General features: G+C 41.8%; 2 protein-coding genes across 5 annotated transcripts; both read right to left on the bottom strand.

The window, feature by feature from the left end:
- Positions 1 to 1183: 1183 nt before the first annotated feature.
- LOC118364502 (succinate-semialdehyde dehydrogenase, mitochondrial-like) lies at positions 1184 to 7443 on the bottom strand. Of its 2 annotated transcripts, XM_035746086.2 has the most exons (12): positions 6822 to 7443; positions 6582 to 6687; positions 5943 to 6179; positions 4932 to 5015; positions 4680 to 4850; positions 4444 to 4560; positions 4197 to 4340; positions 3902 to 4045; positions 3586 to 3744; positions 3299 to 3462; positions 3137 to 3195; positions 1184 to 2999 (listed from the first exon to the last, which is right to left on the bottom strand). In XM_035746086.2, exons 2-12 carry the CDS (start codon positions 6603 to 6605, stop codon positions 2788 to 2790), a joined length of 1515 nt encoding a protein of 504 aa, XP_035601979.1. In that variant the 5' UTR covers positions 6606 to 6687; positions 6822 to 7443; the 3' UTR covers positions 1184 to 2787. The 2 variants fall into 2 exon arrangements, with proteins under 2 accessions (XP_035601979.1, XP_035601978.1); XM_035746085.2 differs by lacking the exons at positions 6582 to 6687; positions 6822 to 7443 and having other exon boundaries at positions 5943 to 6575.
- A 149-nt stretch (positions 7444 to 7592) lies between these two features.
- Positions 7593 to 14443, bottom strand: LOC118364503 (protein DEK-like). 3 transcript variants are annotated; one of them, XM_035746089.2, is made up of 12 exons: positions 14288 to 14443; positions 13362 to 13519; positions 13036 to 13134; positions 12670 to 12779; positions 12455 to 12549; positions 10331 to 10451; positions 9892 to 10194; positions 9529 to 9702; positions 9220 to 9319; positions 8970 to 9112; positions 8810 to 8878; positions 7593 to 8626 (listed from the first exon to the last, which is right to left on the bottom strand). In XM_035746089.2, exons 2-12 carry the CDS (start codon positions 13489 to 13491, stop codon positions 8615 to 8617), a joined length of 1356 nt encoding a protein of 451 aa, XP_035601982.1. In that variant the 5' UTR covers positions 13492 to 13519; positions 14288 to 14443; the 3' UTR covers positions 7593 to 8614. The 3 variants fall into 3 exon arrangements, with proteins under 3 accessions (XP_035601982.1, XP_035601980.1, XP_035601981.1); XM_035746087.2 differs by having other exon boundaries at positions 8970 to 9115; positions 14288 to 14442; XM_035746088.2 differs by lacking the exon at positions 14288 to 14443 and adding an exon at positions 14008 to 14161 and having other exon boundaries at positions 8970 to 9115.
- Between the last annotated feature and the right edge of the window lie 178 nt (positions 14444 to 14621).

The following is a 14621-nucleotide window of genomic DNA, read 5'->3' as shown; positions in this document are numbered from 1 at the left end:
GTACCCAAAGTCCATCTTGTGATGCTACTCGTGAATCATTTAATCAGAATCAAACTCAATTTATCTGTGATCTCTATGAGTGTCTTGGACTTAGACACAATACATCACAGCATTATATTGTATTTGACCTACTGTTTTGAGTTAGCACACTTGTCCTCCAAACTAGTTGTATAGTTTTGGTATCTTTCTCATTTTAAAGCTTCTTTATGCTAAATAAGCATAATGGGTCTTATAAATGGGCCCGAAGAAACATAACCAGCCATTTCATGGGACAAGCCATAAAGGTGCCAAAATGCACTATAAGCCTGTGGCTAACAGAGACCCTATTATATCCAAGTACTTGGTAATGCATCCATTCTTCCTTCCCTTGGCAAGATCTATTATCTAACTTGAACATGGTGGGTAACATGCTTTCAATCATTAATTATTTTGCGTAATGATGGATTTTTCCCCCCCTCTCATTCACTGTCAGAGAATGTCTGATTCCATGAGTATAGTGCCAAATAATTAGGACACACAGTTTAAGGATTAAGAAGAGGACAGATAGAATTGATAATGAACATTACTATGCAGGACAGGTAGCCATTGATGGAATGGATCAAATACTTGACATTAAACCAACATAAGCATGTCCAATGGTTGCTTTCCATTTTTCTTCCCGTAAGGGACTGGGGAGATTTTTCCCCAATATGGACAGAAACACTAACAGCCATGTTATATTCATGGCTTTTTCCCATTACACCACCCAATTTTTGGTATTTGCTCTGTTTACTTAATTACAGCTACCAATGTTTTTACAGAAAATTAAATGCATCAAATCAATGAACAGTGTTCTGAATTCTGTGTCATTTTCTTTCCTGTCCAAAATTAGTAGTAAGATATAAGGCCTGGTCCTCCAGTACCCTCGACAGCACAAATTGTTATTCCAACGCTGGACAAGCATACCCGATTCAACTTGTCAATAGATGCACTATTGTAAAGTGACTGTTCCACTGGATGTCATAAGGTGAATGCACCAATTTGTAAGTCGCTCTGGATAAGAGCGTCTGCTAAATGACTTAAATGTAATCATCAAGCCCTCAATGTGTTGAATGAGGGTTGTCCAGGGCTACAACAAGTGTGTACTGTTGGGGTTACTGGAGGACCAGCGTTGGGAAACACTGATCTAACGTAAACCAATTGATATTGTTTGACAAACAAAGTAACACAGTCATTTATTTTACATTTTCTGAAGTACTCCATTAATATTTACAATAGTTAGAAATATTTTTTACAATGAGTGTCACAACCAAAAAACAGAATTGGTAAAATTATTCAAACGGCACTTATTTGACAATGTTTGGCAAGAGACATTACTTCAGTTTCAGAGAACACTACAACATTTACATTGCAGGTTCAGATACAGAACATAGGTGGTACAAACTGTCTGAATATCAAAGGCAGCTCTACTGGATAATATATTGTACGTGGGAAGACTAGTTACCAATGACAATAGAACCTGTACTAATGTAGTGACATGGTCTACAATAGTTTTTAGTAGTTAGGACAGTTAACTATTTACAGAGGATATTACACAGTACATTTCATTCTAACTGCTTAGCCCAACAAGGCTATTCTTCAACGGTTACCAAAATAGTGTCATTCATAATTTCACCACACTATTATCAAGTGACATATCTAATACAGCTGGGATCTGGATACAGCCAAGCTCCCTTTTCTAGAAAATAGCCAAATTATAAATCATCTTCCTATTAAAAACAGATTAAGTCCCTTGTGCGTATCAATAATCTCAGTATTTGCAATTGATGTGCTTATTAAATCTACCCAACTCTATGCTAGGCTTCAAGTTCAAGTTATATAGTGCTTCTCATTAAGGGCCCAATCCTACATTGAGAACACACGTTTGTTCATTTGTATCTCAACATATGATTCAGCCCTAAAGGTCCAAATCGTTATGGGATCCCACAGGTTGGAGACGTCTATTGGGTTATGTCCAAATACTATTGTGGCTTCCGATCCTCTTTTTTAAGGGGCTACCCTTAAAAAGTTCCAATGCAGTTTTTATCTCAACATCAAATAATATCTGGGTAACACGTACCTTACTGTGATTTCAAACATTTTAATTGAAAACAAAGGAACAAAAATAGCTTCTTAGCAAAGAGCAATTTCTCAAACAAGAATTTTGCTAAGATTGGCTAGGAGTGGCCTGAGTGAGGAGGGGGAAACTGAAAATGAGTGGTTATTGGCAGAGAGGTTTAGAACTCTTTCTTATTGGTCTTTTAACCAATTTACCATCTGGTGATATCACCAGGCAGGCAATAACTTCAGGCGGTCTTTCCAAACAGCTCTTGAACTAAAAAAGGGCATGATCACCTTTTTCACAAAACTGATTCAACCTTTATGTGGAAATATATAAAAAACAGGAATGTCATGTTTTAGACTGCACTAGGTCTTTAACTAACATGGATAACTGGTTTGGGTTGTCACCATATTGCTTTCCCTTTACCAGTTCGTATAGGCCAGTAGTCAGAGAGGATAAGGAGAGGAAACCATGTAGAGCATGGAACATGGATTTCTCGGCAGTGATGAAGGCTCTCAATGAGGATGAGGATCAGAATCACAATCATTTGTGAAGGAATCATATTTGATGATTGTCATCCATTGTTGTTGTTTTTTATGTTAAATATGAGTAAGTAACTGTTACTAGAGCCTAAGAATCCTCCCTTTTCCCAAATTCACCGCTTCCTACTTGGGGAAGTCCAGGAGTTTGGGGGGTGTAGTGTTCCATCAGGGGGTTAGCCCTCCAAAGCACATGTACTTGACATCCAGGTACTCCTCGATGCCATACTTGGAGCCCTCACGGCCCAGGCCTGATTGCTTGACCCCGCCGAAGGAGGCCTCTGGGGTGGAGAGGAGACCCTCGTTCACCCCCACCATGCCTACCTCCAGATTCTCCGCCACCCGCCAGATCTGACTGACGTCCTGGGAGAAGAAGTACCCTGGTGGGGGGGCAGAACATGAAATAGAGTAATAGAATCGGTAAATCAGACAGGCTCTGTCAAATTAAAATAATAATTATAGGTTTGAGGGATTTTCAGACATGACAGCAAGGTGCATACAATAATGTTTAGCTCACCTGCTAAACCCACATGAGATGCATTGGCAATGGCAAGTGCTTCCTCCTCTGTGCTAAACCTGTCATAAGGAAAAGACAAACAACTTGAGTTAGCTTCCATTTTAGCATCCATCCACTCTTCAATTGTGATTGAGTTGTCTGATCTCTCCTAGCTCCACTGACCTGATGACAGGCAGGAGTGGACCGAAGGTTTCCTCTCTGGTACATAGCATGTCTGTGGTGACATCAGCCAGCAGAGTGGGCTGATGGAACGAGCCGTCCAGGCGCTTCCCCCCCCTTAGCACCTTGGCCCCCCGCGACACTGCATCCATTACCTGGTGCTCCACCTGGGAGAGACATTGGATATATTAAGGTTATGTAACATATCAGAACATAAACAATATCATGCAGATAATAGTTCTAGTATAGCTATAATACAAACACCCACTTGACAGAAGGAACCAGGTTACCTTCTCAGAGGCACGGACATTGATGAGAGGTCCCTGGGTGGTGTTTGGGTCAGAGCCGTGGCCCAGACGGAGCTCTGCATCCATGGCCTTCCCCAACTTCTCTATGAAGCAATCGTGGATCCTACTCTGGACCAGGAAGCGGTTGGAGCAGACACATGTCTACGGGGGTCAAAGGGCACAGTGAGGGACATGGAGGTTAGGCAATGACTTAAGACACCCCGTTTTAGAATGACACTCAACATTTCGATATGGTGCATTTCAGTTTCCCCCAGTAGACACAAAATTATTTGTTTTACGATAACTTCTATTTCAGTACCTGTCCTGAGTTCCTGAACTTAGAGTTCATGGCTCCCGCCACAGCCTTGTCCACATCCGCACTGTCAAACACAATGAAGGGGGCATGGCCACCCAGCTCCATTGAAACCCTCTTGACGGTGTCGGCGGCGAGCTTCAAGAGAATCTGAGGATGAGCGAGGAGTTATCAGGAAGATCACAGGCCTTTTCATGGAAAAATTATCCACCTGCAAGATTTAAGACTAACATGACATGTATATTGCATTTTCAGGATTGTTTAAGCTAACTCTGAAGCCATTCTAGATCAGTGTCCATACCTTGCCAGTGGCAGTGGATCCAGTGAAGGAGACCTTCCCCACCAGGGGGTCTGTGCAGAGGACCGTCCCAACAGAGGGGGTCTTCTCTCTGGAGCAAGGAACCACGTTAAACACCCCCGCTGGGATCCCGGCCTGACTTGCCAGCTTTACACACACAAAAAGTAAACATATGAATTAGACAAATGAAGTGTCTCACTATTGGGGACCCAGCCACAGTGAGTGTTGTTGTGGAAACAGAAGCACTGACCTCAGCGAGCGCCAGGGCAGAGAGGGGTGTGTCCTCGGCAGGTTTCACCACGACGGTGCAGCCCGCGGCCAGGGCAGCACCCACTTTCCTGGTGATCATGGCACTGGGGAAGTTCCACTGTGGGGGCTAGATTAGGTGCTCCGCAGGAAGTGAAAATCATTACAGAATTTCAGCTCTCCAGGACCGAAGTTGGACATCCCTGACATATAGTAGATGGATGAAGCATTACAACTCACCGGAGTGATGATTGAGGCCACACCCACAGGTTGTTTGAGCAGAAGGATCCTACGGTCCTTGGCAGCCGAGGGCACAACATCCCCGTAGACACGGCGTGCCTCCTCAGAGAACCATTCCAGGAAGCCGGCAGCGTAAGCAATCTCCCCCAGAGACTCCTTCATGGGCTTGCCCTAAGAGGTGCAGAACACACAAGTGGTTTACTACTCAGAACGAAATACAAATCATTACACGGACAGCAAAACAATACTCACACACTCAAAGGTGATCAGCTTAGCAAGGTCCTCCTTGTTCAACGTCAACAGATCGTACCATTTCCGTAGAAGGACACTTCTTTCCTAAGGATGAAAACAACATTAAAATCAGATCATGGAATCAGTAAGTTGCATGATCCACAAGAATCTGGAGGACCCTGTCTGGTCTTACTAGTGCTCCCTGGAACTAGCAGCTCCTGATAACAGAGATGGAACTTGATGCAACAATGTGTGCTGTGTATTGAAAGTTAATGAGGTGTTGATGGTGAGTGGTGCCTCTGGCTGTTGTCTTTCCACTCACTCAGTCCCTCTCGCACTGAAGCATTGCTTCACATGCATGGCAGCAGAGCCTTTATTTGCAAGACGAAAATGGGACAGAGAGAGGGGGGGTGAAAAGAAGGGGAGGGGGTGTTTGTTGGCTGCATGGACAGAAAACCAGTACAATGAGGCCATCTTTACCAGATCAAATACAAAACTGGCATGAACAGGAATCTCCCCAAACTACAGTATAAGATGTTGGAGTCAGACTTTGATATTCTCTCAAGGCTCCTTCCCTGCTTAGTGATGTACGCTTGGTGAAGTATTAATATGGCAGTGAGTGAGTTCGCTTAATAATTGCATAATCACTCACGGACACGACAGTAAAAAAACCAACCCTGCAACCTGGAGTGGCTACTTTGCGGACCAAGTAGTTATTTGGCCAGGCTATTATTGAGCATACACTACACTACAGGCCCCAAAACAATGAACCATTGGGTATAGGCTATGACGCTTGTAATAGATATGTAATTGCGCACGTTGACTGTCTATTAGGTTAATATATTCTGCCTAACATGCATGTTAGTCACAATAGTTAGGGAAAGCAGCTGTCACACTGATTTCATGCAACTGGGAAATGTGGGGAAAGCGGTGGTAGATGATGGAAAAAAATATCAAGATGTTATTCACAGAATTGCGGATCGTCAACTGTCAAGTCAAAGGTATTTCAGCATAATTAAAGTAGAGGCATACCTTCGCTGTGTGTTGCTTCCAGGAGTAGAATGCCTTGTAGGCTGCGTCGACAGCTAGTTTAGCTTCTGCTGGACCGCAGTCGGCGACATTCGCAATCTCTTCCCCCGTCGCTGGGTCCAGCACTGGGAAGGTAGAGGGAGCATTGATCCATTGCCCGTTCACATAGCCCTGCGTTCGGAGAAGCTGAGCGGAAATATCGAGGCTGTATTGCCTATGCATGACCAATGGTAGGCCGACCTGGCGGGGGAGACACAGGCTTCTTAGGAGACAGAAACTACCCATAGCACGAGAATATCTTTGTCCACAAGAGGTTTCAAGTGGAATGCTGTCTCGCTCTGTCAGTCAAAGTAAAACTGCTGGAGTGACTTGTGAATTTCAATAAGGTTGTCGTCCGTGGATATACGAGTTTGAACCAGTCTTGAAGGCAGTCGCATTAAACACGTGATCATACACAATACATTACTGACTAAACCATAATTCGTGTGTTCCTTCGCTCAAAATATATACATAACACAATTGTCATTATTATCGAAAGCAACCAAATGTGTTGCTGCATGTATTCTTCGTATTGACTGCAAGGGCTACAATACGTTACAATGCAGAGACGGTATATAAGATACTAGTTTGTTACAGGGTTACATCGTCGGTCTTTCCCATCGCCATTGATGTGTTCAGTTGGCCAATCCACACGCTTGGATATCTTCTCTTGCGTCCAATAAGAGCACACAAACTATAACCAGCTTCCCTGAAATGTAGGCATCATTAGTATTTATATCTGTCAACTTTCAGTCACAAGCAGATTTTAAAGGCGAAGCTGACTAATCTATAAATCACATTGTATTAACTGCTCAATGGGCTTGATCGACATTTTTTTTTTACCTTTATTTAACTAGGCAGGTCAGTTATAAGAACAAATTCTTATTTTCAATGACGGCCTAGGAACAGTGGGTTAACTGCCTGTTCAGGGGCAGAACGAGATTTGCAACCTTTCGGTTACTAGTCCAACTCTCTAACCACTAGACTACCCTGCCGCCCCTCGGCAGACTAACGACTAATTAGCTACAAATCACCTTACGTCATAAATAATGACTCATTAATAGTCACAATTTCCCAATGATACATTTAAGCAATACAGCCAGGGGAGGGGGGTATATGGTCAATATACCGCAACTAACAGCTGTTCTTAGGCGCAACGAGGAGTGCCTGGACACAGCCCTTAGCCGAGGTATATTGGCAATATACCACAAACCACCGAGGTGCCTTATTGCTATTATAAACTGATTACCAACACAATTCGAGCAGTAAAAACAAATGTTGTCATAGCCGTGGTATACAGTCTGATATGGCACAGCTGTCAGTCAAACAGCATTCAAGGATCGAACCACCCAGTTTTATAATACTGTTTTGATCCTCTTGAAAACAGACAATATTATTTAGTCCCTGCTATCCGGGATCCTCGAGCCATTCCTCAGCCCCATTTTACTTTAAATGTAAAATGGTTACATAGGAACATCCCATGGATTCCAGATAGTACTGACCAATATTGTTTGTACCTCAGTCAGGCAGTCACAATTTACATGACATTATGGTTTTGATGCGCCAATATCGTGACGGTTTACCGCCTTAGTAATAACACTAGATAGACAAGTGTTCGTTCGAAAATCTGATGTAAATTTATATGCAGAACATTGGAAGACATTCAATGACTTACTTTGTCAAAGGTACATTGCCTAAAAAGATCCAACTCTTCATTGAGCAAGGTACCTACATAAATCAGAATCCTATACTGCATACAGAGACAAATTAAGGACTAAAACAGGATCTAATCAAAAAGGGAATGATTAACAAAATGTACACATTTACATATAAAAACATGAAGTCCTATAAATGCAATCAAGGAATATGTTTGAAGACTTGACCATGACAATAAATACTTTTCAAAACTCAATTGAACAGCTTGCCATGCAAAACAATTTCACACAAAATGTCTAGGGAGAATGGAAAAGGAGTGGAATTATTAGTCCAAAATGTTTTGCAACAGAAACCGCATACTTACTAAAACCAGAGTTTCTATTGGTCAAATTCCAGTGGGGCCCTCCCCTTTCGGTTCCTAGTGAATACACCCCAGCTTTGTTGCTATAAGGCTGTTTTATGTGCATCAAAACCAGAGGGAAAGATTTGAAATCCTCCGCAGAAAGCAAAGGCAGTGGATGGCTATAGTGAGGACCCGTACTCCATTTTGACTGGTCAATTCAGGAAATACATTTAAAATAAACTGTGTGAATTCATGCATTGCCTGAGGAGGACATGTTTCCATTTATAGTGACCAACCTTGAATCTCTAAAACACCCTTTGCTTGGGATCAGTAGAAAAACTGTAAAGTTAAAGTGTATTAACAAAGCACAGATTATTAACAAGCAATGACTCAAATGCATAAGCCTTAAGTAGCATGTTACATATGACCTAAGAGAAGTGTGCAGTCAAATTGGAAATGACATAATACAGAAACATAAAAACATTAGGATTGAAATAAAAACAAACACAACGAAGTAAAACTTGGGGTTTGAGCAGTTCTAAGAAGGTAGGCACATTCTTTTGATTATCCTTCTCCAGCATTGGAACATTCACAGTTATTTGTCACAAGGACTGTTTATGTCCTTTTCCCATGTTCTTTAGGAAATCAGCTGCAAAGAACAAAACAGATGGTTATACAAAGAAATCCATCTGCCAACAGATAAAACATAATTGAAAAGCATTCACACACCTTTTTTTTGGGGGGGGGGTAATGACATTGACAGACTTGAGCAGTCTATAAGGCAAGCACAGTGCTGCTATTCCAGAACACCAAGGGAGGACAGGTAACTCACCGTTTTTACTGTCTGCTTGACATAGTCCTTTCTGCTGGTCAGGTCATACTCTGGGTATGTGTCATACACCTGGGACAGAGAAGTTGTTGCGTTAGAGACTTTTACAGGTAAACCAACCAACATTGTGATATCAAATCAGATATTTGAGAAGCAAACATACTTTCTGGCAGATCTTCTTCATGGTCATCTCCTCCAGGTTGGCGTCTTTCAGCAGCCTCTTCACCGTTTCCTTCAGCTGCTCATCTGTCGGAGGCTTCTTGATCATCTTGATCAACGGCTCATCGTCATCCGAGCTGTCGAGTGCTGCTATGTAGGAAAACAAGCAGAGAAAAACATAACCATAAGCATTAGGCTACAGGTTGCCAATGACACATGAAACACGCTATAAAAGTAAATCTACATATTCTTACCATTGCCCTTGTTGGCAGTCTTTTTCTGTTTGTTACTGCTGCTGTCTGCTTTTTTAGTCTTAGCCAGTGCTGCCCTCTTAGCTGACGGTTTCTTTTTTGGCTGAGGACAAGTCAATCCATGAGTTAATTCCATTAGTTTAAGATAAAGACAAATGGGTAAAAACCCTATCCAGATATTATAGACATGACCTGTTACATAATTACATACAAATATGAACACAAACCCAAACGGTTGACTTTTGTATTGACAAGACTTGCTGTGAGTTTAGCAAATCCAGAATCAGAGACAGATTGACAGAAGAATCTCACTTTCTCAACCTCACTCTCGCTGTCTTTCTCATCTTCATCATCCTTGTCTGAATCAGACTCAGACTGGTCGGAGTCTTTTGTTTTCTTTTTGGCAGGAGCGGCCTTTTTTGCTGGTTGCGCACGCTTCTTGGCAGGTGTTCTCTTACCCTTGGCTGCTGGATTTGACTTGGGATCCTGATTGGTAGGAGAGAAGGGACTTTGTGGTTAATCTGTGAGTGACAGAACAGGTTGACCGTTCCCTTTTGCAGGTCTAGAATATTTATATAGTGGCACTAGTATTGTCCAAGACCAAATAGGGGAAAATACACATTTCCAATGGACAATACCTATCAGTTTACATTACAACATTTCAGTTCTCCTCACCTCATCGTCGTAGTCTTCAGAATCGTCGGTATCTTCATCGGTCGTCACCTTTTCCCGCTTTCCCGCTTTCTCGCTCTTCTTTTCAGCGTCTGACTCATCTTGTTCTACTGTGACTCCTTGCTCGTCGTCGTCGTCGTCATCATCATCCTCATCACTGCTAGAATCAGTAACGATGGCTTTGGACTTGCTCTCTGCTTTGACCTTCCGGGGGCTGCTGGATATACTCTTTGCCTTAGTCTTGCTCTTAGAGTCTTTGGTTGAGATATTCTTCTTAGACTTCTTCTTCCTCTTTGAGATCACAGGCTGCAGATGGGAAGGATTTTGTATTCTGTTTGACAAGACAAACTCAAGAAATGTGTATCTAGCTAAAGAGCAGTCACGACATGAAAACTGTTAGACAGTTTTTATTTTTATTTAAAAAAAAAGACCTTTAACTCACCTTTCCTGATATTCTGGGACTCATGAGGAAAGTCATGATCCTGTCGATGAGGACTGACTGGTTTCCACCCTTCTCCAGGTCCAACACTTTACAGATGGTCCTCAACCTTACGCATGTTATCCTGAATCCGAGCACACAAATACTAGTCATTAGTTTGCTTGTTTATTGTGCAATAGAGTATGTTTGACCCACAACAATAGTTCAGATAAATGTTTAAACATGTTAAAAGCCGTTAGATGCAGTTTATTAGCGCACACTGCGCTTTATTACGGGCGACAATCATAGTACTCATCAGTGCATTCTCTACCAGAAAGTTGATTGGCCCTCTGATGTCAAGTTAGGTAGGTTGATACATTGCTATTTTCATTTATAAACCAAAAGTCCACTGTACCAAACATAATTACTCAACTTTAGACAAGTTACCTGACCCCATCTCAGGGATGGTTAACTCTGGACATTCCCTTGGTCTCTACTGAGTTGGGTAAATCAGCTTTTAGTTATTGCACCTTGTGGAACAATCTTCAAAATGTTCAAAAATTGGATGTGTTGGTGCCTCTAGTGCAATTCAGAAAGCTGATTGAGGTCCTTTTTACAGATGAATGTTCATTTCTAATGACCGTGTTTCTGTCCGCTTGCATTTATATGTTGTCGTTTGTATTTTCTGTCATTTATTTAATTCAGGACTCATCTCTAAAAGAGACCGTGGTCTCAGTATGACTCCCTGATAAAGGTAAAAAATACATACAGTACCAGTCAAAAGTTTGGACACCTACTCATTCAAGGATTTTTCTTTATTTTCACTATTTTCTACATTGTAGAATAGTAGTAAAGACATCAAAACTATGAAATAACACATATGGAATCATGTAACCAAAAAAGTTCAAATAAATCAAAATATATTTATTCAAAGTAGCCACACTTTGCCAAGAGTGTGCAAAGCTGTCAAGGCATTCTCTCAACCAGCTTCACCTGGAATGTATTTTCAACAGTCTTGAAGGAGTTCCCACATATGCTGAGCACTTGTTGGCTACTTCCCTTCACTCTGCGGTCCCAACTCATCCCAAACCATCTTAAATTGGGTTGAGGTCAAGTGATTGTGGAGGCCAGGTCATCTGATCCAGCACTCCACCACTCTCCTCCTTGGTCAAATAACCTTTACACAGCCTGGAGGTCATTGTCCTGTTGAAGAACAAATGATAGTGCCACTAAGCCCAAACCAGATGGGATGGCGCATCGCTGCAGAATGCTGTGGTAGCTATCCTGGTTAAGTGTGCCTTGAATCACAGACAGTGCCACCAGCAGAGCACCCTCACACCTCCATGCTTCAAGGTGGGAACCACACATGCAGAGATTATCCGTTCACCTACTCTGAGTCTCACAAAGACATAGCGGTTGGAGCCAAAAATCTCCAATTTGGACTCATCAGACCAAAGGACAGATTTCCACTGGTCTAATGTCCATTGCTTGTGTTTCTTGGCCCAAGTAAGTCTCTTCTTATTGGTGTACTTTAGTAGTGGTTTCTTTGCAGCAATTGGACCATGAAGGCCTGATTCACACAGTCTCCTCTGAACAGTTGATGAGGTGTGTCTGCTACTTGAAGTCTGAAGCATTTATTTGGGCTAAATTTCTCAGGTGTAGTTAACTCTAATGAACTTATCCTCTGCAGCAGAGGTAACTGGGACTTACTTTCCTGTGGCGGTCCTCATGAGAGAGTTTCATGATAGCGCTTGATGGACTGTTGATTCTCTTTGCTTATTTGAGCTGTTCTTGCCATAATATGGACTTGGTCTTTTACCAAATAGGGCTATCTTCTGTATACCAACCCTACCTTGTCACAACACAAATGATTAGCTCAAACACATTAAAGAAATTCCACAAATTACCTTTTAACAAGGCACACCTGTTCATTGAAATGCATTCCAGATGACTACCTCATGAAGCTGGTTGAGAGAAAGCCAAGAGTGTGCAAAGCTGTCAAGGCAAAGGGTGGCTACTTTGAAGAATCTCAAATATATTTTGATTTGTTTAACACTTTTTTGGTTACTACATGATTGGATGTGTTATTTTATAGTTGATGTATTCGCCATTACAAAATAGTAAAAAAACATTTAAAAAAACTCTTACTTCATCATCCTCTCCTTCTTCTTTATATAGGGTTCACTGTCAACCTCGAACAGAAAACCATTGAACAGCCGCATATTTTTCCTCATTGTGGCAATCTGAGGAAAGAACCATCAATAATGACACAACCGACTAACAACTCTAGAGTTGCTTTACCCACACAGGGGTGTCCATTGTGACATTACTCAGCCTTTAAAAAAAGTGTAAGATACACTTACCTTACCTGGCATATCAAAGAGTATTGTATGAAGAGGTTTCAGATCTGGAACCTTCAGCTTTCCGAGGTGGTGGTTCACTCTCGCAATGTCTCTTAATTTATCTCCGCCACCTGAGAGGGAGTGAAAAAATGAGGGTTGTACTGTTAAATAATGAGCTGACTACTGAGGGCAAAATGGTGGTGGGAGCATTATATGGGATCCCAGCGGGGCTGGTACATGATACAGTTGCATCCCAATAGACTACGAGACTGATGAGAATGTATTTACAGACTTCATTCTGTCTCATGTCAACAAAACTTTGGAAAAGTTCTCTGTGCACATCTATAGCCTTTGGTGATAGGCATGTCTGAGGATGCTCCATCTTACCATTTTCAACTTTCAGCACCTTCGCAGGTTTCGCAACCTGGAAATCAAGTCTTTGCACCATCTTTTTCTCTCTCTTCCCTTCAACTATTTGAGATAGAGCTGCAAGAAGAACATAACAGGTCAAATATAATTCAGTGATGCTGGCTTCATCAACTGTAGCAAACCAGGCCTCTGTGCATGCAATAATTAACAAGTCGGACCCATGCAAAGTTGAGGAAGGTAGAGGAGGGATGATAACTAGCTAGATACCTGTACTGAACTATAAATTAATAGTGTAGGTCTATATTGAGCAAAACGGGTTCATAAATATTATTGACTTATCATACTTATGTCTCTACTCATTTCATTCCGTGGTTTTTGGGCCTTTTCTGGTGAGTCCGCCAGGTCTTCAACCTTTGGTTCTTTCTCTACCTCATCCGACAGGGGACAAACCTTTTCATCCATTGCTTCAGTCATGTCAGTGCACTTTGTAACATCTGCTGCCCTGTTTTGGGAAGAATGTAGTTCCACCATCAGTTTAGCCAGATATCCCTGGAGAAGCACCTGACTATAGTCCCTCCTTTTTACGCGAATAACATAACTAAAAACATTAAGCTAACGTTAGCTAGTCAACAACTTTCCATCGGACTTGACAATGTCATGTCTGAGAACATAGTTCAGATGTTAGCAAGGGTTAGCAAGCACAAACAATACAACAAAAACTAACGTTAGCTAGTTAAAATTACAATCAATCACAATTTACCCACCACCAGATAGTTGTCATTATAAGTATACATAGCTAGCCAGCTAAAACAGTAAGTTCCATTCAATCTTGTGGTGTTTAACTTTTTGCAGTGTGGCGCCCGGAGACATAATTTGGCGCGCAGGTTTGTTTTGAACAGAGCGTTAGCTAGCTAGCCAACTATACGCCATGTATCAAAGTTTACCACCACACAGACTGAAAATTAGCTAGCTATCTAGATATTTACTAACCCGTTGTATTAACAATGACGGTGTTAGATAGAAACATATCAACGATATAGTTAGCTAGTAAAGTCAATACGTTCCCGCTAATGCTGCCTGACTTGGCTAGCTACCGCGGTTAGCTCAGTCTTCTTGTCAACGTAGCAGCCATCCAGTTCTTTTTAGTTACTGAATGCGTCTAACTGCTGACATTTGTTTTATCGCTACAATGATACTTAATATGACCATTCTGGCTCATTGGAAATCTATAGCCAACTATTACAGTATGCCAATATACTCAATACTTTACCTTGTCACCAAAACAGAATTGGATTAGGTTCCAAATGGCGGGTTTGTTGCAGTGTGGGCGTCAATGGGCAATCATTTAGATGACGTACAACACAACATTAGAAATTAGTCGACCATGACTAAACTAAACCACACAATATTAGAAATGAGCCAATTAGGACTAATCTAACATCCAAAATCCGTATTTCCCTGTTTTTATTGGTCGATTGGATAATACACTCAATGAGGGGATTTGATTATCTGGCCCGAGTTACCCCGGTGGTAGGAGTTTGTGGTGGGTGAAGGGTGATTGCATTCGTTTTGGAACTGAGCTGCCTCCGGGCGTCAACAGGGTG

The sequence above is a fragment of the Oncorhynchus keta genome, chromosome 31 (assembly GCF_023373465.1).
Source record: "Oncorhynchus keta strain PuntledgeMale-10-30-2019 chromosome 31, Oket_V2, whole genome shotgun sequence".
Classification (NCBI taxonomy): Eukaryota; Metazoa; Chordata; class Actinopteri; order Salmoniformes; family Salmonidae; genus Oncorhynchus; species Oncorhynchus keta.
This window is presented reverse-complemented; position numbering and strand designations above follow the sequence as displayed.

Excerpts from the sequence above, each read along its gene's own strand:
- LOC118364503 (XM_035746087.2), bottom strand. The coding sequence starts at position 13,491 with ATGACTGAAGCAATGGATGAAAAGGTTTGTCCCCTGTCGGATGAGGTA. Across the intron at positions 12,550-12,669 it reads TCTTTGATATGCCAGGTAAG|ATTGCCACAATGAGGAAAAA; the intron begins GTAAGTGTATCT and ends TTCTTTCCTCAG. Across the intron at positions 9,703-9,891 it reads CTGAAGACTACGACGATGAG|GATCCCAAGTCAAATCCAGC; the intron begins GTGAGGAGAACT and ends CCTACCAATCAG.
- LOC118364502 (XM_035746085.2), bottom strand. The coding sequence starts at position 6,224 with ATGGGTAGTTTCTGTCTCCTAAGAAGCCTGTGTCTCCCCCGCCAGGTC. Across the intron at positions 4,851-4,931 it reads AGCTGATCACCTTTGAGTGT|GGCAAGCCCATGAAGGAGTC; the intron begins GTGAGTATTGTT and ends TGCACCTCTTAG. Across the intron at positions 3,745-3,901 it reads AGTTCAGGAACTCAGGACAG|ACATGTGTCTGCTCCAACCG; the intron begins GTACTGAAATAG and ends TGACCCCCGTAG.